We start from the raw sequence: 24,529 nt of genomic DNA, 5'->3' as shown, positions 1-24,529 counted from the left end.
AGAAACAAACTCACCACCACCTGCAGCCTCAGTAAGCTGGGGTTGTATACATCCATCCTGTCTCTCCCACTCATGGAGGTGTGGTGAGCTGCAGTGGACTGAGAGTGATTGGGATTATGCTTGGAAAAGCAAATATTTGCAAATTTCAAGGTTTTAGCAAATTAGCTGCAATTATTTCTCAGTTAATCTCTACTGTGGCTCCAGGGTAGGGAATATGCATAGTCCGTAAGGGTGTTAGAATGAATAAATGAAGAAGGCAGTAGGGATTTATCCATAAATGGTTCAAAATAAGGATTAATTTTTTAACTTGAGTCGAAATTTGCTTGACCGCTTAACACTTTGATTGCAGTAATTTAATCCCCTCCCCCACTAAAAAAAAATAAGTCTGGGATAGAGTTAATCATACAATACAACATATAGTTCAGCTTCTTTTCACTTGAGGTACCTATCGTTTTAGGGTATTGCCTTAGTGCATGTTGATTACCTTTATATAAAGTAATTCCTTAGAATTATCTTAAACACACATTTCCATGCTAAGCTCTAATTACACTGTCATATATGTATATATATATATGTGGGATATTTTTTGTTTCTCCAGCAAGAATTTAAGTACCAGTGATCATCTCTAAGTATTTTCCATTATTAACAAAATTATTGATAACTTATCAACTCTTGAAATTAGATAAATATTTGGAATTTCATATTGAAAGTCATAAATGGCTTTGATTTTTTTTTCTCCTTCCCTATTTCACTTATAAGTTTGATTCAATTTAAATCTCTATTAACATAAGCCATGTTCTTGCCTGCTGTAGATTTTCTATAGCTATCGAGAATGTTTCCAGAATAAATAACCTCCCAGAGGCCTCATGATATAAAGTATGAATCACAGCAGGACTAGTCTGATTTACTTGTAATAAATATGAATGAATTTACTGTCTAGTATCGACTACTGAGGCTTGGGGACATGGCAAGAGTAGTAGTTAGGCATAAGGTCTTGGAATCTTCTTCCTTGCAAAGTTCTAAGCCTGTTGAAAACAGACTGTTCTAATTAGCTGTTCTTTTACTTAATTGAGGTTTATAAGAACTTAATGGAGTTTGAAGAACAAAAGTACCTCAATATGCATAATAGGCTATTTGGTGTCATTTTCTTTTAATGTGACGTCTAATGAGAAAGGCAGCTAACCACATCTAAGTTCTCTGTAAGAGATGAAAAGAACTGGCATTGCCTCACTTGAGACAAAAACCTCTTGAAGTAGGTTGAAAGAGGAGATAGAAACAGGGACTAATGACCAGTTCATTACTGAAGTAGGTAATTTCAGCTCTATGTGGCCATATCATTCAAAAGCAGAATCTTGGCTGTGTTGAACCATACTTATAAACACTGATGACAATTCCAGTTCATAGGCTCTTGTATTGGAAGTGAGTTAGATTTCTGGAGAAACAGGGTAAACCATCAGTTTATCAGACTGAATGAACATGTCTCATCTTGAATCATGCAGCAAAATGAGGATGTTTTATGTTTTTCATTATACATTTTCTCCTCCAGTCATGTATTTAAAAAAAATTTGATCAGTGCCATCCTGAAAACAATTTGAGGTTAAGATTTTTAGAAAGGTGTGGGGAATTACAAGTCACAGAATTCTCACGTGGTCAGGAATGAAATGATTCTGACAATTTGCTTCTGGTGTTTCACACGTCTAACCCATATGAAATAACCTTTGCTTTATGATCATACCATCTTCTGTTTTAAAAGTCGAAGCCATATGAGTAATATTCTAGCCTTTTTATCATGACAAATGCTTAATGAAGGTTGGAAGATTACAAGATTGTGACTCTTCTGCATTTTTAAAAAAGATTTTATTTATTTGAGAGAGAGAGGGAGCAAGAGAGAGAGAGCACAAATGGGGGGAGGGACAGAGGGCGAGGGAGAAGCCGACTCCCTGCTCATCATGGGGCTTGATTCTCAGACTCTGGGATCATGACCTGAGTTGAAGGCAGGCGCTTAACTGCTTAACCGACTGAGCCACACAGGCGCCCCATCTTCTGCATTTGATCACCTTTTGTGGATGGACAATTGTAATAGGGCCTTTTGGAGTTGATGTTCTGGAGGACGGGGCATACTGAGGAGTTTTCAAGGTTAAGGAGGTTATGCTACTATATTCAGGCCCACATACTTCCTTCAGAGAGGGAGGGAGGGAGGGAGAGAAAGCAAGAAAGAGAAAGGAGAGGGGAGGGGAGGGGAAGGAGAGAAAAGCCACAGAAATCAGTATGAACCACTTTTTCTGGATTTCTGCATTTCCATTTGTAGTGACTGGTGGGATTACTTACAGATCTTCTGGTTCCTGTCCTCTGGTATTTGGCAGCATTTTATTTCTCTGCCCCTTTTAATGTGATGAGTGGACACAGCTAATTTTGACCAGTGAAATGTGAGCATGGGTACTAGTTCAGGAGTTCCCTTTTCCCCCAGACTCCATCACTATGGCCTCCTGAGTGGCCCCAGTGAGGAGCAACTCCCCTCCGGCCCTCCGAATCCATAGGGAACATGTAGTGTTCATGACATATAAATCCTTTTTTGTGTGTTAAACCATTGAGAGCTGAAGAAGTCTGTTACTGAAGCATAACTTAACCTATGTTGAAGACGTCATTCCTCAAAAGATTTGCCATTGGATATTTGTAGTGTCATTTCCAGCTATTGGTACTCCCACTCCTGCTTCTGGAGCCTCCAGAAAAATGGTCTGACTGAAAACCCGGGGAAAGTGATGACAGGAAGCACCTAGAAGAAACAAAGGGGGGAGTATTTTCTGAAAACACTGGCCCATAATCTAGGTAAAAGCTTCAGAATGTTAGATCCCAGACAGTCACCCCTATTCCCAGCGCCTGTACTTTCTTCAGGTAAAACCAAGGATTTTTCAGCGGGGGAGGAGGGGTCGTAGAAACTGTATCTCTTATACGCTGTCATTTTGTATTGCCTTCCTTTTTAATCTGGACCTAGTTTTTACATTCTTCTCAGTCTTGCTGCCTTTTAGAGAAACTTCAGAGCACTTTGGATACAGTCTTGCAAATGCTTTAATCTTCCAAGATTTCTTTCTGACTACTGAATTTAATATTTCTTGGCCCATTCACAAACATCTCTCCCACACTGAGCAAAAAACACACATTGAGTAGGCATGCAGAGAGAATGCTTGTTGAGTTTCAGATGTCATAGAAGGTGTTATGTTTCCTCACAGAATCTATTTCTTCTCAAAATGTAACTGACCAGTCACTGAATGCAAGAAATAACTGAATAGTAATGATTTTATTTCCCAAGAATCTGTGATAGAATTTCATGTATGTGTGTGTATGTATAATTTCCTTGACAGCTAATAAGGGAAGGCTAGATATCGAATAATATTTTTATAACCAGTGCAGTCACTGCTAATTCTGATCAGGTAGTGTTATAAAACATCACAACAGTATAATGAATAAGCTGTAGTTTTATAGAGAAAGGAGGACAAGGAGAGATGGTCTAACATTTACTATATTGTGAGTATGGATGTTGTGTGTCATTAATGATGATGTTATCTTGATTAGTTCCATTAAAAATTAGGAGAAAAAATTGCCAAGAATTCTAACACATGGTGCCCTCAAAAATACATGTTCATAGAAAAATACATTTCATACATATGTTCTTAAATGAACTAGGTCACATGTACATATCCAAAATCAAATGACCATATTTCAAGATATGTTGGTTCAGAGAGTAGCTCAGATGTCTGGAAAAAAAAAAATTTGTGAAGCAGTCCTTTCTCAGTTCCAGGGTGTAACAACTGCATCAGATCATTTCTATGTTGTTCTCCTTATCTTGAAAAAGTATTCACGTTCAATTTGATGCGATCTTTTCACAGTGAATAAATATAGGCAGTGCATGAAATTATTTTGAGTTATTATAAACCCAATACAGCATTCAGGACACAATCAGATATCTGGCTTCACAATTCAAGTTGCATTCATATTTTAGGCTTTTAACTTGATTCTGCATTTGCTATTCATGAGATCCGGGGCAACTGAAAGTTATTCAGATATAGAAGCAATCCTGATGACTGGGTCGCTGCATCTGGACAAACTGTAATCACGCTTTGTAATCTCGCAGTGGGAAATGTGAAATTACTGGCATTATATAAAAAGGGCATCACAACGGAAATTGGTTTGCATATACGCAGCGCTGTTGTGAATTCTTTGAAGTGTGGCATAAAAACAAAAAGTGTAACTATTTACAGATCTACACCTGCAGAATCCAGTTAATTGCAAATCTTTAATGCCTCTGCCTCTTCAAAATTCTGTATTTGTGTTCTTTGTGCTCTGCTGTGGCAGGGAAGAGCACTTATAATTTTGTTGTTGTTGAAATAAATTGATAGTGTTAGAAATTGGGAAGATACTAACCACAAGAATGTTGAAGAAATCATATAAAGAATACTTGAAAGATTCACATATTAAACGTTTTAAAAGAACACATGTCACTTTCTGATCATAACTTTATGATAAATTCTGTTGAAGTGGTCTGGAAAACTCTGAAGAAAACAGCTGTGGGTAAGGTTCTTACTGATTTTTCTTGTCTCTGATTCCCTTCTCTCAGCCTCTAATTGCACCAGTCTTGCCATTGTAACTAAATCCAAACAAAAGTTATTCTCCCTTGGGAAACTGGCAGTGACCCGAGCAAATGAATGCGTGGTGATGGTGGGGATGTGGAAAGTGGTCACCGTGATAAGCTGGCTGGTGCAGTTAGAAATGGTCATAACCTTTTAAAATAGTAATTAAATGACATATATCAAGACTCCCAAATATAGTTATATTATTTATTTCATGCAATAATTCTAGAAATGATTCTGTGAGAAGACAGATGCACATAGATTTTTATCCAGAGGTCTTTTTATCAATATTTACAGTGTAAAAAAAAATATAGCAGCCTCATAGTTTTATCATTATCTTATTATAGAATTGTATTTATACAAATACAACCATTTAATTCTATGATTTTGAAGAATATTTCATAATATAGAAAAAGACTTATTTTAGAAGAAGTGAAAGAAAGAGCAGGACAAATTTTTATATACCATATAAAAATATGGAATGAGATATAAGCGAAGATAATTACCTGAGTGGTAGTATTATAAGTTGCTTTTGTGTGTTTTTCTGACATTTTATAAAATGAGCTTTATTTACCATAGTAATCAGAAAAAGTAGGTACGTTTTTTAAAAAATTTTTAAATTTTATTTATTTATGCGACAGAGAGAGAGAGACAGTGAGAGAGGGAACACAAGCAGGGGGAGTGGGAGAGGGAGAAGCAGGCTTCCTGCGGAGCAGGGAACCCAACATGGGGCTCGATCCCAGGACCCTGGGATCATGACCTGAGCCGAAGGCAGACACTTAACCTACTGAGCCACCCCGGCGCCCCAGAAAACACATAAATTTTTTATAAAATAAACTTTACCCACAATCTACAGTTAATAAATAAGTATTTTTTTAAAAAATGTTTTTGGTTTTTCTATTTCTATTTTATTTAAAAAGGGCATTTCAGTTTCCATGCATTTTTGGTAATCTACTTGCTCCAAATAGTATATTTTGGAACATATCCCTCTGGGTAGTAATTATTTTTATATCAACTTCTTTAGTAATGGGTAAAAAATTTTTCTATTGTACCAGTGTGCTATAGTTTAAGTATTTCCTTATTATTTAATATTTGTTTCTGTCCCCAGTTTCTACACTCACAAACATCCTTCTAGGCAGAAGTTTACACATACTTGTTATAGTTTTCACCCCACTTAAATGTCTGTTGAACATCATTAATAATTGATCCTCATCATTACATTTAGTGGTTCTTTCTTTTAATTTGCCAACACAAAAGATGTTTGAGTTTTATATTTATGAATAAATTGCTGATGTTCAAGATCGGCAAATTATGACCACTGGGTCGTGGGGCCCATTTTTGAACAGCCTGAGAGATACAGATAGTGTTTGCTTTTTTAAAAGGGTTTAAAGAAAAACAAAAACCAAGAGGAATATGTGACAGAGACCAGAAAAGGCCTGAAAAGGCTAAAATACTATCTTGACCTTTACAGGAAAAGCTTGCTGACCCCTGAACCAGAGGCATAGAAGAGATGGTTTATTTGCTTGGTCCTTATTCTTGGCATGGTGTCTGTATAATTTCATAAATAAATTGGCATATTTTTGTATCTAAATTTGCATAAGGTTACAAGTGTTCTTATCCTTTATGAATAATACAGATTTTTTTATTATGTTATGTTAATCACCATACATTACATCATTAGTGTTTGATGTAGTGTTCCATGATTCATTGTTTGCGTATAACACCCAGTGCTCCACGCAGAACGTGCCCTCTTTAATACCCATCACCAGGCTAACCCATCCCCCCACCCCCCTCCCCTCTAGAACCCTCAGTTTTTTTCTCAGAGTCCACAGTCTCTCATGGTTCATGTCCCCCTCCGGTTCCCACCCCCATGCAGTGTTTTTAAAAAATCAATTACTATGTGAATAATTTTTATCCCTTTTCTTTTTTATGTAATCTAAAAATATTATCATCAAAGAATAAAAAATACAATTTCATAAATACTGAAAATGTGGTCAGGGTTTTGATATATATATATTTTTTAATTTTTTAATTTTTTTGAAGATTTTTATTCATTTGAGAGAGAGAGGGAGAGTGCACAAGTGGAGGGGTGGGGCAGAGGAGAGGGACAAGCTGAGCAGGGAGCCCTGTTTTGATATATTTTTAAGGGGATGATGGAGAAAGCACAGAGGCTGAATTCTTATATTCTTTTTTTTTTTTTTTAAGATTTTATTTATTTGAGAGAGAGGGAGAGTGAGAGGGAGAAGCAGACTCCCTGCCGAGCAGGGAGCCCGATGCGGGGCTTGATCCCAGGACCCTGGGATCATGACCCGAGCTGAAGGCAGACGCTTAACCGACTGAGCCACCCAGGCGCCCTGAGTTCTTATATTCTAATAGGCTGCTTGTTGTGTGTCAGACATTAAAAATCAAAAAAACCCTTCAATTCCTTCATTCATCAAATTACATAAAACTGTTTGATCATTAAAGGTGTCTTCTCTGAACCCTAGACAAGTGCCACAGTTTTGTATTATATTAGCCTTACTTGAATACGTAATACACACAAATTATCATTGAGTACTAGGTGCCAGATACTATCCCACACACAGTTTTGAAATTGAACATGAATTCAATGCCTGACTTCCCCACTGATTTATCGACTCTTTGGCGTCTGATTTCAATTCTCTAAAGCTCATTTTCATCATTTGCAAACGAGGATAGTAATGGTATCCTCGTCAGAAGGCTACGGTGAGGACCCTGCAAAGTGATAGTTTATTGAATAGTGAACTGATTAATCACCTGCGTAAATAAATAGGATGTGTGTGTTTAAATCTTGGCTCTGCTGCAGAGTGATGATGGATAAGTTACTTTATTACTCTCAGCCTCAGTTCATGCGTGTATAATAGATTAAAGGTGGTGGTGGTACCTATCGTGAACCATGGTCACGTGTATGTAAAATTCTTAGAATAAGTTCTGGCACATGAGCGCTTAATAAATATTGGCAGCTAACTTTTATCATTTCAGTTATCTGTATAATTTTATTTCTCACCATATATAGCATTTGTAACTTCATACTTTTATAAACATATAAAAAATACAGATATGTGTATATAGAGAATCTGGGGAAACTATTGTTTTTTTGTTCTTTCATGTATGTATGCTGGTTTACGGCTCCACATGGGCTGGAGAAAAGTTGGTGTTTAGAACGTCTTCATGTGGCACATGGTGTTGTTACTTGTTTTAATTTGGATATATCAGACTTTCAGAGCTGCCTATCAAAACACGATGACATGTAAGCGGCAGAGCCCGTGGATCCGGTCAGAACCAGTGATGTTTAGCATGGAAGGGAAAGTTACGGGCACATCCTTGTGGCAGTGAATTATTTTCCCACCCCTTCTTCCTGTCAGAAACTCCTTCCTTTGCCCTTTGAGGCAACTCTTCCTCTTCAGAGAGCACAATGAAAACCAAGTGGTTGAATTTGCCACAGAGAACTGGGGATGTTTGAAACTATGAAGCAAACAATTCTTGAATTTGTGTATGCAAATGCATGTACGTAAAAATAGAAAGATGTCTAGATGGTATAAATAGTCACAGGAGATGACAATCCAACTACATGGAGTTCGTTAATTCATGTCCCCAGTCACTTCTGAGCTCTCTGTGGAGATCAGCGAGAAGAGTTAGGGATTGAGTCTTTGACTTAAACAAGCACACATTATCTTTTAAGGAAAATGGAAAAATAAGTGTTAATCTTTGCTTTCAGGGAATACGGAGCCATTGATGATGTAGATATTGATCTGCATATTGATGTTAGCTTTCTGGATGTAAGTATCAATTTATACAATATGATTGGTACATTCAGAAGCGTTTATTTGTACTGTTGGAAAAAAATAAATATTTGTTTCTCATATTATTAGTAACAAGCTGATTTTGTTAAAGTGATTATAAAGAAATACAATGACTGGCTGAAGAAACACATTTTATTTATGTATATTTTTACATTGGTTCTTTTAATATATTCTGAAATTTATGGGCTCTTACTATAGTACTTCATTATTTCTTAAATTTTTACTTTAATTTTCTGTGTAGAAGGTAAAAATTAGGAAAACTTTGACATTCTTTTTCAAACCTTAGGTCTTGTGAGTCTAATTGATATATGTATTTCTTCAAAATAAATTTAAAAAAGTTTCATTTTGGAAAAAAAAATCAAGAACTCTATAAAAGATGACTAATTCATCTTTTAATATATTTGCACAGGAGGAGATTGCTGTGGCTTGGGAAGTGATTCGAACAGAACCTATAATTGTCCGACTGCACTGTTCACTTACACAGTATTTAAATGGCCCAGGTTAGTTTTATTTCTCTGTTTACTATTTTGAATTAATTAGTTGTGCTCTGTGCATGAAACACAATGTTCATTTGGTAATTCTGAGCATAATTGCAGCTATCTTGGTAATGGTACTTAAATATACTTGCATCATAACAAAGATGGTTTATTGCCAGTCTAACTTAGGGAAACAGAGACATACATTTAGTTGTATAGATTTCAGGAGTTGACAAGTTGCTGTGAAACAAACAAATAAAACCTAAAAGAGAACTTTGCATATAGTAGAGGCTCAGTAAGTATATTTTGGGTTGCCCTTAGATTTAATTATTTATGTCTCTGATTCTGGGATTCGATTTTAGTGTTCACTTATCCCACCTTTGATTACTGATGAATTTAGCCTAACTATAAATATAACATACTTCTTTTTTTAAAAATGGAGATCTTAGTAATGTTTTTGTTTTCCACTATCTTAAAGGATGATTTTGCTATATCTCAAGTGATAGCTATTTACAGCAAAGGACATGATTATTAAATCTTGCCAATACTTACTGGATTAAGATATCTTCCCCTACCAGATACACATGCACATGCGTGCATCTGCACATGCGTGCGTGCGTGCACACACACACACAGACACACACACTGTATCTACTCATGTTGCTCCAATTATATACTGCTGAATAACAAACCACCCCAAACTTAGTGGCTTAAAACAGCTTACCATCTCTCACTGTTCTTTGAGTTCAACTGAGCAGTTTTTGCTTGGAGTCTCCCATGCCTTTGGAAGTCAGGTGGTAGGTGGAGCTTATGTCAACTAAAGGCTCTGCTAGGTTGGATGCTCAAGATGCTGGACTTTGAGATGTCTTGCAGTTGATAGTGTGTCATCTTGGAGCTCAGCTGCGGCCCCTTGACTTGACTGTTGACCTTACACATGGCTTCTTCATGTGGTTCCAGTTTCTTGTAGCATGGTGACTGGGGTCCGAAAGCAAGTGTTACAAGAGACAGGCTGTGGATGCCACCTAGAAAAAGGCACAGTGAATCTTCCGCTGTATTGTATTGTTCAAAGCAGTTGAAAAACCCACCCAGAATCAAGGGATATGGACATAGACAGCACCTCTTGAAGTCAAGGCCATCTTCACACATCTTCTACTGTGATGTTGGCATGTTTTTCTTTAGGCATATTTAAGGAACTTAACATCTACTATTAGCTTTTACACAAGAAAGATCCCTGACCTTCCAAGTTTATGAAATACATAGGGAAATCTCTCATTTTGAAAAAGTTTCTGTTGAGTCACCTCTTTTCTGTTTTTATATAATGATTTCTACTTAATCAGCTCTTAATATAAACAACATATGATTTAATGCCAGGCAAAGACAACTAGATGTTACATATTTTTATTGTGATTATTTCAAATGTGTAGAAATGTAAGAAAGAAGAAAAAGAATTACTCATATCTATAGTGAGAAACCTGTGAATAGTTTGGTGTTTCTCTTTTCTCTGCACACGTGGCTCATTTTCATAAAGTTGACATTGAACTGTATAGTTAAACACCTTAATGTTATGTCACGAGACTGTCCTCAAGTCATTAAATATTCTAAAATGGAATAATTTGTAATATCTGCACAATATTCCAGGTATAGGTGTATGTGTTTTTGCTGTTTCCCCAGATACTTTGTTGTATGGTTTTTTTCTTTATTTAGGGATTTGATATGTGACCATTCGATTTTATTCTGTTGGTGGTTAAAAGAAAAAGCAGCTCTTATGTCTGAACTTTTTTTTTTTTTTTTTTAATTATCAGGGTTAGGAACAAAATTGGGTCAGTTCATCTCTACTCACACTACTCCATCTGTGTGAGATGAGAATGTGGCATGCTTTTATGTAATCCTACCAGTGTTACTCACTTTTTAATTATAATCTTGAATTTTAGGCAGAGATTTTTCTTTTCAACATCTCTTTAAAGATTTATTATATTTGTATGGTTTTGTAAATGTTCTAACAATTGTATTCTAATTCACGTTTAGATGATTGTATTGTTCAGTACCCCTTCTTCGGTATTACAGCTCATCCATAATTTAGTCCTTCTGTTTTCATTTCTGTTAGTTAATTGCTACCTAATAGTTCATAAACCAAAGAAACATGAGGATTATGCTTGTTTTTTTTTCATACTGGAGAATGACTCTCATTTTGTGAATGAGACACACTTGACCAACTATAAGTTTATGGGGTCATAATAGTCCCCCCCCCAAAAAAGGTAAAAATACTTTAGAGACTTCTGCTAGTTTGTGTCTGAAGTGTTTTAATTTTGTTCATTTGCAAGACATCTATTTTGACGTTGCTTATGTTTTGTTATGTGTACTTATTGGGCTATTTTTCCCCTCTTTTTCCTTAATATTATCTTTTACGTATTGATTTTCAATTGGTACCCTTTGGTCTTAATTTACCTCAGACAAGTTTTGTGACTAATCCAAGGTTTAGACTGACCTAGTTAGCAGTTCTTTTTGAAAGAATTCATTGCTAGGTTTTGGAAATGTATGAGTAATACTTATTTGAGCTGTAATACTTGATCAGGGCTAATCTGACAAAATATCTGTTAAGTGAACAAGAATGATAAGAATTAAATACACCTCCTTATCCACTTTAATATTAAAGATAAAGATTATTTTCATTGTATATGAGGAAATATATTTTAAATAAAAAGGCATGATTATTCTTATTATGTATTTTTTTCAGCATTGCTGGTGTATAAGTCTAGTTTCTGATCTGAAAGGCAAGGCTGCTTTTAGTTTAATGTGATAAACAACCAACATTATTAAAAATTTTTTTCTGTGCAAATCATCTCATCATTGGTACCTGCACATGTACATGATCAGTGTTAGAATCATTTCCATGTATCTTAAGCAGCCCTCACTTACTGCCTTCCCAACCTACGTTATAAGAAAGACAAGGAAAAATTGAATAACTTTCATCTTTTTTAAAACATGAGAATATTTCTCTAGTGCATTCTCTCAAGTTCTTCCTCAGTCTTTTATCCCTAAAAATGAACCCTCGTGGGGAATTATTTGGTTATTTTAAGGTAACTTTTAAATAAATTTAGGAAGAATAGACATTTTTATATTCACTTTTCCTTTATTCCTTTAAAGGAAGATTTGTTTGTTGTTTTTAATTTTATGTATCAGTACCATTCTGTGTTTGTTTTTTTTTCTGCCTGAGGTCAGTAATTTTAGCTAAATTTATTCATGAGTACTTGTTTGCTTAATGGGAATTTTATATTCCAGTTTATTTTCTAACTGATTATTAGTTATCAGAAAACTATTACTTTTAAAAATTTTTATAAAAATTGAGGTGCCTGGTTTCTTCGTTGGTTAAACATCCAACTCTTGATTTTGACTCAGGTCATGATCTCAGGGTTGTGAGATTGAGCCGTGCATCGAGCTCTGCGCTGAGTGTAAAGTCTGTTTAAGATTCTCTCCCACTGTCAGAGGGGGAGACGAACCATGAGAGATGATGGACTCTGAAAAACAAACTGAGGGTTCTAGAGGGTAGGGGGGTGGGGGGATGGGTTAGCCTGGTGATGGGTATTGAGGAGGGCACGTTCTGCATGGAGCACTGGGTGTTATGAACAAACAATCATGGAACACTGCATCAAAAACTGATGTAATATATGGTGATTAACATAACAATAAAAAAATTAAAAAAAAAGATTCTCTCCCACTGCCCCTCCTTCCTGCTGTCTCTCTCTCTTTCTCTCAAAAAAAATTATAAAAATTAATATAAAACATTTTTAGATTTATGGAAAAATTATAAAGGTAGTACAGTGTCCCCATATACTCTGCATCTCGTTTCACTGATTATTAACATCTGAATACACTCAAGGCAACTAATAGTAATAATTAATTTCATTAATTTAATAGTAGTATAAGTTTTATCACTTGAATCTTGAAACATTTTTGAAAGTAACATCTTGTTAGCTCTTTCAATATATTCTAAAATTTGGGTCATCCAGATTTTATCCTACTAGTTGAGTCTATGTTTGTAACTTACATTTCCCTAGAAGATTTATCATTTTGGTAAAATATTGATGTTTATTTTCTAGTCATTCATAGTATGAATAAGTTTTGGTCTTTGTATCATTAGTTTGTAGGAATAATTTATATATTCTGGGTAAACATTTATGTCTCTTATCTCTCTTTTCTCTCTTTCTCTCTGTGTCTCTTATATAATTTCTTCTGGTGACAATTTCAGTTCTTCTAGTGCATTTTGGATTTTTCTGCATTTTTTAAAAACCAGGTCCCTTTTGTTTCTCTGCCTCCATCTCCCCAGTCACTTTTCCCACCTACCTGGGAATAGATTGTGTCTTCTTAAATCTTTCAAGAGAGAGCACAGAGCACAGCATGTTCCAATTTTGTCATCTTTTTCTTAAAAAAAAAAAAAAATTCTGCTGAGTTTTCAAGATGTTAGGATTTTTCTTATTCATTTTTGAATTTCTGTAGCCCTGGGTTTGGGATAGGAGGGATTCGAGTGATGTCCACTCTGTTCCTCAGTCTATCTAAGGATTAGCATGCTTTTGGAAAAGGAACTGATTAGTGATACTAACAACAGTTTTCTTTGATCAGTGGAGTGTTTGTGTCCCAGAGTAACGGCTAACACGGGGGCTGAGGAAATTGGGGATACCAGTTTGGTTCCAATGTGGAGCACGTGTGATCTGAGAATGTCCTGTTAACAAAGACAGTTCACCACCTCCACTGATCCAGACCACAGTATCTCTTGCCAATTACTTTAATAAGTTCCTGAGTGATTTTTCTTACTTCTACCCTTGTTTTCTAATGACCAAGAATGATCTCCAAAATCTATATATATAAAGCATAAATAGCAATGTATAAAACTGTGTATATGCTATTTTTAAATATGTATGTGTATATAAATATGTCTTACATACTATATAGTATGTAAATGTATAATATATTTATGTATGTGTACATATTAGAGTGTATCATATATATTACTTTTCAGTCTTTTTCCTGGCTGTTGGTTAAGTTTCAGCTCAACATATTGACTGATTATTTTTTCCTTTGCAGTGCCCACTGTTGATGTCTTTCAGATTTCTACAAAAGAGCGATTTGGATTGGGACATCAGCTGAAAAAGTAAGTTTCCCAAGAATAAAAAAATAAATTTCTTTGAAAGAGAGCTGAGTTCTCATTTTGCTCACTCCCCTCCCCACCTTCTTATTAAATAAGAGCTCTTTGAAGTGAGCGCCTCAGGAGAGGAACTCTTCCGATGCCAAGAGCTGCATCAGTAATTTAGCTGGCAGAGCTCACCTCTCGAAGCAGCCGCAGTCCTTCTGTTTGCCCACCCGGGTTCACTCTCCTCCCTGCAACACCTGCCCTCACCTGTGGAGGCTGATCTGTGTGGGTGCAGGTTCTAATGTGTTGCTGTGTCTCGAATGCGACCAACAGAGGAGGAAGCAGTACAAAAAAGGAGTATTTATTGCCTTTCATTTCCACTCTTAAGAGGTTACCTTGAGTTGACTAGCCCTTCAAGGGAAGCTTTCTTCTCTGCTCTAGGCCACAGCCTATGCATGACTCTCTCTTTTACTGAGTTCCATTACAGGTTCCCTCTGCCTGTTCCTTGGGGCCTAGAGGTGGTACAGTTGGCAGCCACTGCCCTGTGCTACTGCACTGTGCTTGGCTACTGTACTTACACTCTTGAAATGATCTTTCCTTTTTTAAATAAACCCTTTATTTCCTCTTCGGACCTTGACTAATGCAATGAATGAATTTATATTTTATGAACATAAAATTATCCCAGTCAAAATGACTTTTAAAACATGGTAGCATATAGTCAAAATATAAATTTAATAAATCCTGTGCTATATATCAGCTATAAGAATTTGTATTACTGGGACGCCTGGGTGGCTCAGTCGGTTAAGCATCTGCCTTCGGCTCAGGTCATGATCCCAGGGTCCTGGGATCGAGTTCTGCATCAGGCTCCCTGCTCAATGGGGAGCCTGCTTCTCCCTCTGCCTCTGCCCCTCCCCCGGCTTGTGCTTGCTGTCTCTGTCTCACAAATAAATAAATAAAATCTTAAAAAAAAAGAATTTGTATTACTGGAGAATTCCCAAAGGATTATTTATTCTTCTGAATATGCAAATTTTACTTCAACTTAAATTTACCATTAGATTATTATCTATTTAAACACATGGTTTGCATCCTCAACGATGATTCAGTTCATGTGTTCACCTGTATTTTAATGAATTTTAATTGGGCATCAGACATTATTAGCCTTTATTGAGCAATTTTCTAAGAGAAAGTACTTTGAAACTTTTTATTTCATTTACTAAATGGGGATTTACTGTGGTCATTTTACTTGAGATTATGGTTGTAAGAGGAAGCTTGTGTGTGTTATCAAGAGTTTTACATATTATGGAGCTCTAGAATTGTCTTAAGTTTTTATGACTTGACATTCCTCAGATGTGAGTTATGTGTGGATCACATTTGAAAGGAAATTAAGGTAAAGGGAGTATTCTTGCATATTCCCAATGTTGGGTTTAAATATGAACATATAAAAATTAGATAATAAACCCTTAATGTTTAAAATTGCACATCTCTAAAACTAAATTCAATTTACAGCATATGTTTAGCACATTATAGAATGCAGAGTGGTTTCCTTATAAGCACTGAAAAGAGCAATTTTCTCATTTTTCTGTACTAGGATCAGGTGTACTTTTCCATTGGAATTGTTTTTGTGTGTGTGTGTGTTGTTTTTTTTAAAGATTTTATTTATTTATTTGAGAGAGGGAGCAAGCAAGAGAGAGGGAGAGAGAGAGAGCCTGAGCAGAGTGAGGGGCAGAGGGAGAAGCAGACTCCCTGCTGAGGCGGGAGCCCAACCTGGGGCTTAATCTTGGGACCCAGGGATCATGACCTGAGCCAAAGGCAGATGCTTAAATGACTGAGCCACCCAGGTGCTGATGGTTTTTTTTTTTTTTAATTTATTTTATTATGTTATGTTAATCACCATACATTACATCATTAGTTTTTGATGTAGTGTTCATGATTCATTGTTTGCATATAACACCCAGTGCTCCATGCAGTACGTGCCCTCTTTAATACCCATCACCAGGCTAACCCATCCCCCCACCCCCTCCCCTCTAGAACCCTTGGTTTGTTTCTCAGAGTCCATAGTCTCTCATGGTTCGTCTCCCCCTCCGATTCCCCCCCTTCATTTTTCCCTTCCTACTATCTTCTTTTTTTTTTTTTTAAACATATAATGTATTATTTGTCTCAGAGGTACGAGTCTGTGATTCATCAGTCTTACACGATTCACAGCGCCCACCATAGCACATCCCCTCCCCAATGTCTATCACCCAGCCACCCCAGCCCTCCCACCCCCCCCACCACTCCAGCCACCCTCAGTTTGTTTCCTGAGATTAAGAATTCCTCATATCAGTGAGATCATATGATACTTGTCTTTCTCTGATTGACTTATTTCGCTTAGCATAATACCCTCTAGTTTAATTGGATTTTGTTTTCTTTGTTGAGCTATGTCTTATAGGTCTTGGAGCTAAGCATGGAGCCTGCCTCTATGTTATGCCATCCAAGTTGATTATCACCATACCTTGGCACATCTTTTCTTTTTTTCCCCCTCCTGTGATGTTTTCTCCCATCACGCAATTTTCCTTGTTTTTAAATTTTTTTTCTAATTTAATAACTTTATTTTTTTAAGAGCAGTTTTAGGTTCACAGCAAAACAGAACAAGATACAGAGATTTTCCATATACTTCCTGTCCCCACATATGCGTAGGCTTCCTGTTACCAACATCTCCTACCGGAATGGTACATTTGTTAGAATTGATGAATGTACATTGATGCCTGACTATCATCCAAAGCCCATAGTTTTTACTTTATGTACTTTTGTTAGCCACTTAACCCGTTTTTAAAAAAGTGAAGTGAAGTTGATCCAAAGGAGAGAAGAATTATAAAAACAGAGAAATCTTGGAATATATGACTTTCTGCCTTTTAATGATGTCTGAGTTATATTGTTTGGGCTCAGAAAAAGAAATGATGTGTATAATTCCAACTCTGAGAAATTAAGGAAAGCTGTGTTCTGTAGTCATTGTTTAATCACTTTGTAGAATATGTAACATTTTATTAATATTTCCATCTAAATGTTTAACATTTTAAAAAGGTTAATTACTTATATGGATAAGTTTTAGTTCTATGAACAGTTTAGTATATGGGCTAGAACTTTTTCATAATGATTCCTGTTAATTTTTAATCTAATTTGCTTTTCCTTAATTATAAGTGACTGGGTTTGCATGTGATCCTTTCTAGTCTGAAATCACATGATTTCCAAAAATCTGATCTCATCCTCACAATAAGTCGTAAGAGGAAACTGAAATATAAAGAGGTTATTTTCCAGAAACATATAGCAAGTTAGGAAGGCAGACTCAAAATCTAGGCCCTTTGTTATTATTGCTCTGGTTTGTTTTCAGCAAATAAGAAACACTCATTAAACTTTGTCTTTGATTCTTTATTTGGTGTGTTTCTGGCAACTAGACGGGCTTAACGATTGCAGGCACAAATGCATACGCAGAGCTTATTGAATGTGAAGCACTATTGTAAGCGCTTTACCTGCATTAACTCGCTTGATCTTGACCACAATGCTATCCAGCAGGTACAGTTACTATCCACATTTCCTGGATGATGAAACCGAGACCCAGAGAGATTAGGCAAGGTGCTAAGGTCATAGTGAGAAAGTGATAGAGCCAGAATCTGACCCCAGATCAATACTTTTGATCCATCCACCAATCTGCTTCTCATACAGTCGTAGGTATCCTTTTGTTTTATGTAAGACTTGGGATATGTTTTTGGCACTGAATGAATATTGGGAAAACATGAAGGCATTAAAAGAGCCTGAAAGAAAAAATAAGTACTGACCCAAAACAGTAGTGGGTCAACAGTGTAATGATCAGCCTCATATAGAGTATCTATCATTCCAAAGCTAAACATGGCACAGGCCATGGAAATACTCTTAAACTATGTATGACTTGATGCTGAATTTGCATTGATCAAATTTAAGTTGTTTTTAAAAGGAAAAAAAGCCTTGCAAATCTCCAATATTGCCTTAAATATATCCGAACATAAAATTAGATGTAAATTCTTCATCTGTTGAGTTTGCATTTATAAAACAAAATTCAATTTATAACTGAGGTGTAAATCAAAGTAAAATACTCAAATTTTATTTGTAAAATTAGTACATTAATTTGATTTGATGCATGATGCTATTTTGCTGGAGCTGTTAGACCACCACAGGTTAAATATAGTACTGGCTCCTTGAGTGCTTATTCCTTTTGAAATCAGCATAAAGAAAATCATAGCGTTGCCCACATAATACTCCCTTTTCTCTGCTTGAACTACCTTGGGACCTTTGTTGATGCAACTGACTAAGGCATTGTCTGGTGTAATTGACCTTTGAGGTCTTTTTTCAACCAGTGGCAATTGTACCAGCATAATAGTAAACAAACACCGGTGTGAGTACTAAAATCTCTTGGTGGCTCTCCATTATCAAGAGGTGTTCATTACACCGCATGTGCTCATATGTATATTTCACATTACGGTGGACATTAAACACGACTTTCTTACAGGACAGTTAACTCCCAACTTTTGAATCCAAGAACATCTAGAGATGTGGGTGCCCAAGTTGAAGAATTACTGGTTTCAGATGCTGAGGTCACACTTTGGAATGCTAATGTAGTATGAAAGTTGGAACAACTTTAGCTATTGACTTGTGATTTTTTTTGTTTTTTTGTTTTTTCCAATTAGTCTATCAAGAATTAGAAAAGCACTTGTTAGGTTTCTTAGGGAATGGTGCATAGGAATGGCAACTTTTTTATAGGAGGAAAAGAATCTGAATCTGCTTGGTACAAAGGGTGATGTCACTGGAGATTGCAGGTTAGATATAGGGACAAATGAAAACCCTAATATTACTGTTACATTTAAATCATGCTGAAATCTTGGGTGAAAAAAATCTTCAAAAATAAAATGTTAAATAAAAAAAAATTTCCATTGGCCTGAGCTTGAAGGTGCATTTACTGCAGATTTGGAATCCTGCATCATAGACCGCAGTTTTATCCGCTTCTTCCTCACTACCTCTGTAGCTAAAAAGGCCCCCAAATATTCCATAAATGACTGTTTCTTCTGAACTCATCTAAGCTCGCTGACTAAAGGCCAGGGCCAGTAAGTCTGAGGTTGTACTTTGTGGTGATCGATGTTAATTTGATAGAAACTGAGGATCTTGAGAAATTAATAATGGTCTTAGTGCTAAGAGTCACACCTGTTTGAGTAGCATCTGTTAACATAGGTCATTCCATATTGGATAGCATAATGCATGTTGCAGTTTTGCCATTTATCACCAGGCTAAATTGGGACAATTTCAGTCTTTAACCTTACTTAACCTTATTTGTGAAATGTGTAGAATAATAGTTACTATTCTCTGGGGTGTTGAGAGTTAAAAGAAAAAAAAGTCTGTTATATAAATTACTCCTTGGTATATTATAAATGGTAAATATTGGTACCAATGTTTTGTGTTTTGTGGGGTTTTTTTTTTTTTTTTTTTTGCTCCAAAAGCAATCTGTGTTAGAAATAACTGAGAAGAACATGAAAAGCAGGCAATGCTGAACTGACTTTTGAAAGAAAATCAGAATGTTTTAATTTATTGTATACATAAAGTTTAATCGTAAAGTTTCGCATCTACTTGAGTCTCAGTCTTAACAGACCCTCTGCCACTGCCACTTGAAAGGTGGAATCCGAGAAGCTGTCACAGTCAGGGACCCTTCTCAGAAAACAATACTGTGTCCAAGTCCTCAGCTGATGTTCCAGGATTCTTTGCCACGAAGCAGTTGTGGGCAGTCGTCTTGACTTAGAAAATACTGAGATCAGGAGTTGCCAAATTCCTGTTTTATGATAGTAACTAAAAGCTTTTAGAGACACACAATTTTTTTTTAATTTTTAATTTTATATATTTTTTTAAGATTTATTTATTATTTGAGAGAGAGTTTGCGCATGCACATTTGGGCAGGGGAGAGACAGAGGGAGAGGGAGAGGGAGAACCTCAAGCCGACTCTGTGCTCCCACACCAGACCCGATCTCACGACCCTGAATTCATGACCTGAAGTGAAACTACGAGTTGGTCACTTAACTGACTGAGCCACCCAGGCACCCCAAGAGACATAGTTTTGTTTAAAAAAACAGTGTATTTAAAAGTGAATGGGCTGTGCAGAGAGAGAAAATTTGCTCATTTCGTATTTCTCCATAGAGTCAGTTTTACATGGTTCCTTTTTACTTAACGATTTCACAGTTTCATTTTATTTTTCCTTTTCATGAAGAAAACTGCATAAGCAAATCACGTAAAAAGAAATTGACTTTACTTGTATCTTAAGTGATAAAATCATAGTTAATATCAAACATTATTTCCAAAATGTGTTTCTGTCACCAGCAAAATAATTCAGAACTTCCTTTTGACTAAAGAACTTCAGCTAATGTTGTTTAAAGGCTGCCCTTCTAAATCTCTTTATAGCCTATTATTTATCAATTCTTTTTTCTTAAGGTATTTATTTATTTATTTGAGAGAGAGAGAGAGAGCAAGAGAGCATGAGCACAAGCGGTGGGGGGAAGGGGAGGACAGAGAGAGGGAGAAGCAGACTCCCCACTGAGCTGGGAGCCCAACGTGGGGCTTGATCCCAGGACCCTGGGATCATGACCTGAGCTGAAGGCAGACGCTTAACCAACTGAGACACCCAGGTGCCCCTATTTTATCCACTTCTTTAATCATTTATGTTATTAATCATATAACAGTAATTAATGAGTTATTAACCAAAATGCAATAAAGTCATAGAAATTTTCTGCATGGTGCTTTCCTACACATGGAAACATCTCGTATGATTTTAAATTATAATCTCACCAATTACTATGCATTTATTTTCCTTTGATAAATACATTCTCTACATAATACGGAAATCTCATATCATCTTGGAACTGTGATGACAGACTTACTTTGGATTGACAGGATCATGCAGACATTTGTTACACAGCAGTGGAAACAGAGCAAAGAAAAATCCAATTGCCTGCACAATAAGAAGCTATCAGAGAAGAAGGTGAAATCTCCCCTGCATTTATTTTCTACCTTGCGCAGGTGGGTAGCAGATGACTTCTCTGTTGTCTTCCTCACTTCTGAGCATGTGCTGCTCCATGGTTAGGTACTTCAGAGCATTCTTTCTATAGTCTTGGCATTCATTTATTTTCCGTGTGACTTCAAAGAACGGACCAAGTTCTGTCGATTCCATCAAAAGCATAGATACCCATTTCTACATTCAGAGTGTTCGTTTTCTTAACATGCGTTAAATGTGTTAAAATGACATTCTTTGTTTTCTCATCATATAGAGTTTTCTGTACCAAAATTAGTTCTGCAAAGAGTTCTGGGACAGGAGGGGCCCAAAACCTGATAATCTGTTTTTGTTTTGCAGGAAAAACATAATTCAGTTCAGTCCATATGATTACTGTGCCCATACTTGCGGTTGCTATTTGAGCTGGATGGGCTGTATTAAAACGAGGTGGTATTTGTGGTCGAGTTGAGTTGATTGCGCCTACCAGGTGTTCTCCGCGGTGTGTCATACTCACGATTTCCCCTGTATTAATTGTTGTTCCATTTTCAAGGTCGCCAAGTTATCCTCCCCCTGGTTGTGGTAAAAGCAAGTCCAAACTGAAATCTGAGCAAGATGGAATTTCCAAAACACATAAGCTGCTGCGGAGGACTTGTTCCAGTACCGTCAAGACCGACGACGTGTGTGCCACCAAGTCGCACAGGACCTTTGGTCGCTCCCTGTCCAGCGACCCCAGGGCTGAGCAGGCCGTGGCGGCCATTAAGTCACACAAACTCTTGAACCGGCCCTGCCCAGCAGCTGTCAAGCAAGAGGACTGCCTCACCCTGAAGTCGCACAAACTGTTGACTCGGTCCTGTTCTGGAGACCCGCGATGCGAGCACAATACCAACTTGAAGCCCCACAAACTGTTAAGCAGATCTTACTCCAGTAATCTCAGAATGGAAGAGCTGTATGGACTGAAAAACCACAAGTTGCTCAGCAAGTCTTACTCCAGTGCTCCCAAGTCATCCAAGACGGAGCTTTTCAAGGAACCTAACGCAGAGGGCAGGAGGCTCTCTCTTACCTCAGGGCTTATCGGTATCTTAACACCATCTTCATCGTCATCTTCCCAGCCTGCTGTGCGTAAATACTTTCATCCTGAGTTCCTAAATGTTAGCTAAGGTGCAGGAGAGGTTTTTGTCGGTTTGTTTTGTAAGACCTGGAAGAGGAAAGAAGCAAGATTTTCGTTTTCGTTTTTGTTTTTTAGATATTTAGATATTTATTTCTTTTTAGATATTATTTTAGCATGCCAGACACTGGCAACCAGTACTGGAATGTTCATTTTGATTCTGAAAAAATAAATATAGCTATTGATTGAAGGTCTAAGTCCAAATTCCTGTCATGGTCGTGAATGCTGCTAAAAATGGAAGGAAGTCAGTTGGATCCACAAAGCCGATCCTTTTAAGCAAGCAGGACGTTTTAATGTTTTATCAAGTAGGTTTATCTGTTCTCTAGTTTTCATACATAAGTAGTGGAGGACAAAGTTTGTCTAATAATTAAATTCAGAGTAATGTCCTTCCTTTTATATATACATATAAGAACATTTGCCTATGAACATCGTAACTTGTAGAGAGAAGTAACATCTACTTCTACTTTAAGCTTCACTTAAAGCTGCTTTCAGTGTCTACTTTCTAAAACTGAAATCACTTTATCCTGAAGTTTTTTGGTGGAGATGGGGCCAGAAGGTAACTATATTCAAACTTAAGTCCTCTGCATGGTACTTATTGGGAGTCAGTCTTACACAGAATTTACCTTTGGAGTGATCAGCATTATAGCTGATTTCAGGTAAAGAAACAGACCTATCCTATGTATATTAAATATGTAAAATAGTTGATAAAAATGTTGTTTTCTTTTAGTAAATGCGTGTGTTCGCTGGGGTAAGGGTATACTTAACTCTTAACCATATATATGGATACACCTAGTAATAGATGAAATTGAAAAAAAAATAAGATACCTTATCAGAAAGTTGTGCTGCTCTTATATAGCTTTATTTCTAAAATTATATTGTAAATGATACCATAAAATTATATTTTGTGTTAAGAAAGTGTATTTAAGTATGTTGATAATTTTAGTCCCTAAAAGCCCATTTCTTATCAAAAGTAAGCAGTAAGGACACACAGAAAATAATGTCAAAATATTAACATAGAAAGTTTCCCATGACAGTTTCACCTAAGAAAGATAATTTCACATATTCTGTAAAAGAAAATGTCTTACAATCTTCCTGTATGGTTAAGCCTAATACAGTACAATAGTTTAGTGTTGTACCGCCTCAGTAGCTGTCTCATATATCTTTGGAGGAATAATTCTCATTGTGAAATAAGATGGAAATAGTCTAAATGAGGAGGTAGGAGCATTTGACAAAAAGTAGTAGAGAAAATGAGCTTTTGTGATCATTTAAAAATGCCAATCATTTTTACCAGAAGGTCAGAAATTAAGAGTACTATTGGTTTAGCTTAGACAAGGCTTATGGTAGTAATGGCAGAAAGTATATTATAAAGAAATTCTAAAATCTTGATGTCATAATCAGTGATTTAATTCATAATTACAGTTGACCTTAGATCACACTTGTATTCACTGTTGCAAAAACTCAAAGGCTGTAATTCATATATTCTCTGAGCTAAAAAATTGTTTTTTTCTTTTACTTTGGTTTTTATAGCCAAATGGTGCCAAATGCATTCCAATACGAGACCGCGGCTTCCTAGTGCAGGTATGAGCCAAGTCATCCATTGCGGAAATATTTTAGCTTTTAATGGGTTTTCAAATTATTTATGAACTTGACTTAATTATTTCTCTTTATTGTTTTATTCAGACAATTGAGTTTGCTGAACAGCGGATCCCTGTATTGAATGAATACTGTGTGGTTTGTGATGAGCCACATGTCTTTCAAAATGGCCCCATGCTTAGGGTAAGTTCTCACTGGTAGAATATCAGCGTTGATATAGAATATAAAAGGGTTAAGATATAAAAATAAGTAAATAACTTGATTTACAATCAATGCTCTCTACTGAGCAAATTATTTAATACACATGGTGGTGTAATTTTGACAAATAAATGAATCACTATTTCTAAAGAAGTCTGTGAAAGAGCAGGTCGTTTCATACTAGGAAAATATTTCTTAGTGTATTTCCTATATGTGCCCATCTGTCATCTCTCTTTCCTTCCCTCTGTTTATATCTGTCTATCCATCTACATCTATATCAATATCAATAGATGTAGATGTAGATGAATATAGAGATTCATATAGCTACAGATGTATATATATATATATGTAGGCTTGTGAGCAGTGTTTCTTCAAAACCACACACTTTAAGATGCTTATTCTAGAGAGGAAATGGTAGAAGTTAGAAGAGATATACAGAGAATCAGAATTTTAAAGATTTCAAAAAAGTGTTAGCTCACTGAAACATTTG

At 36.3% G+C, this 24,529-nt stretch overlaps 1 protein-coding gene across 3 annotated transcripts in view; it reads left to right on the top strand.

Moving 5' to 3' along the window:
- Window positions 1-24,529, top strand: part of PARP8 (poly(ADP-ribose) polymerase family member 8) — a 172,779-nt gene that overhangs the window by 104,898 nt on the left and 43,352 nt on the right. For all 3 annotated transcript variants that reach the window (XM_025867303.2, XM_025867304.2, XM_025867302.2), the window contains exons 9-15: window positions 8,362-8,422; window positions 8,856-8,946; window positions 14,002-14,068; window positions 20,987-21,112; window positions 21,634-22,198; window positions 23,776-23,826; window positions 23,929-24,024. In XM_025867303.2, the coding sequence (XP_025723088.1) occupies window positions 8,362-8,422; window positions 8,856-8,946; window positions 14,002-14,068; window positions 20,987-21,112; window positions 21,634-22,198; window positions 23,776-23,826; window positions 23,929-24,024 (1,057 nt within the window). The remainder of the gene's footprint in view (window positions 1-8,361; window positions 8,423-8,855; window positions 8,947-14,001; window positions 14,069-20,986; window positions 21,113-21,633; window positions 22,199-23,775; window positions 23,827-23,928; window positions 24,025-24,529) is intronic.

The sequence above is a fragment of the Callorhinus ursinus genome, unplaced genomic scaffold, assembly GCF_003265705.2.
Source record: "Callorhinus ursinus isolate GAN/ISIS: 27379988/994484 unplaced genomic scaffold, GSC_fseal_2.0 scaffold3, whole genome shotgun sequence".
NCBI classification, from domain to species: Eukaryota; Metazoa; Chordata; class Mammalia; order Carnivora; family Otariidae; genus Callorhinus; species Callorhinus ursinus.
This window is presented reverse-complemented; position numbering and strand designations above follow the sequence as displayed.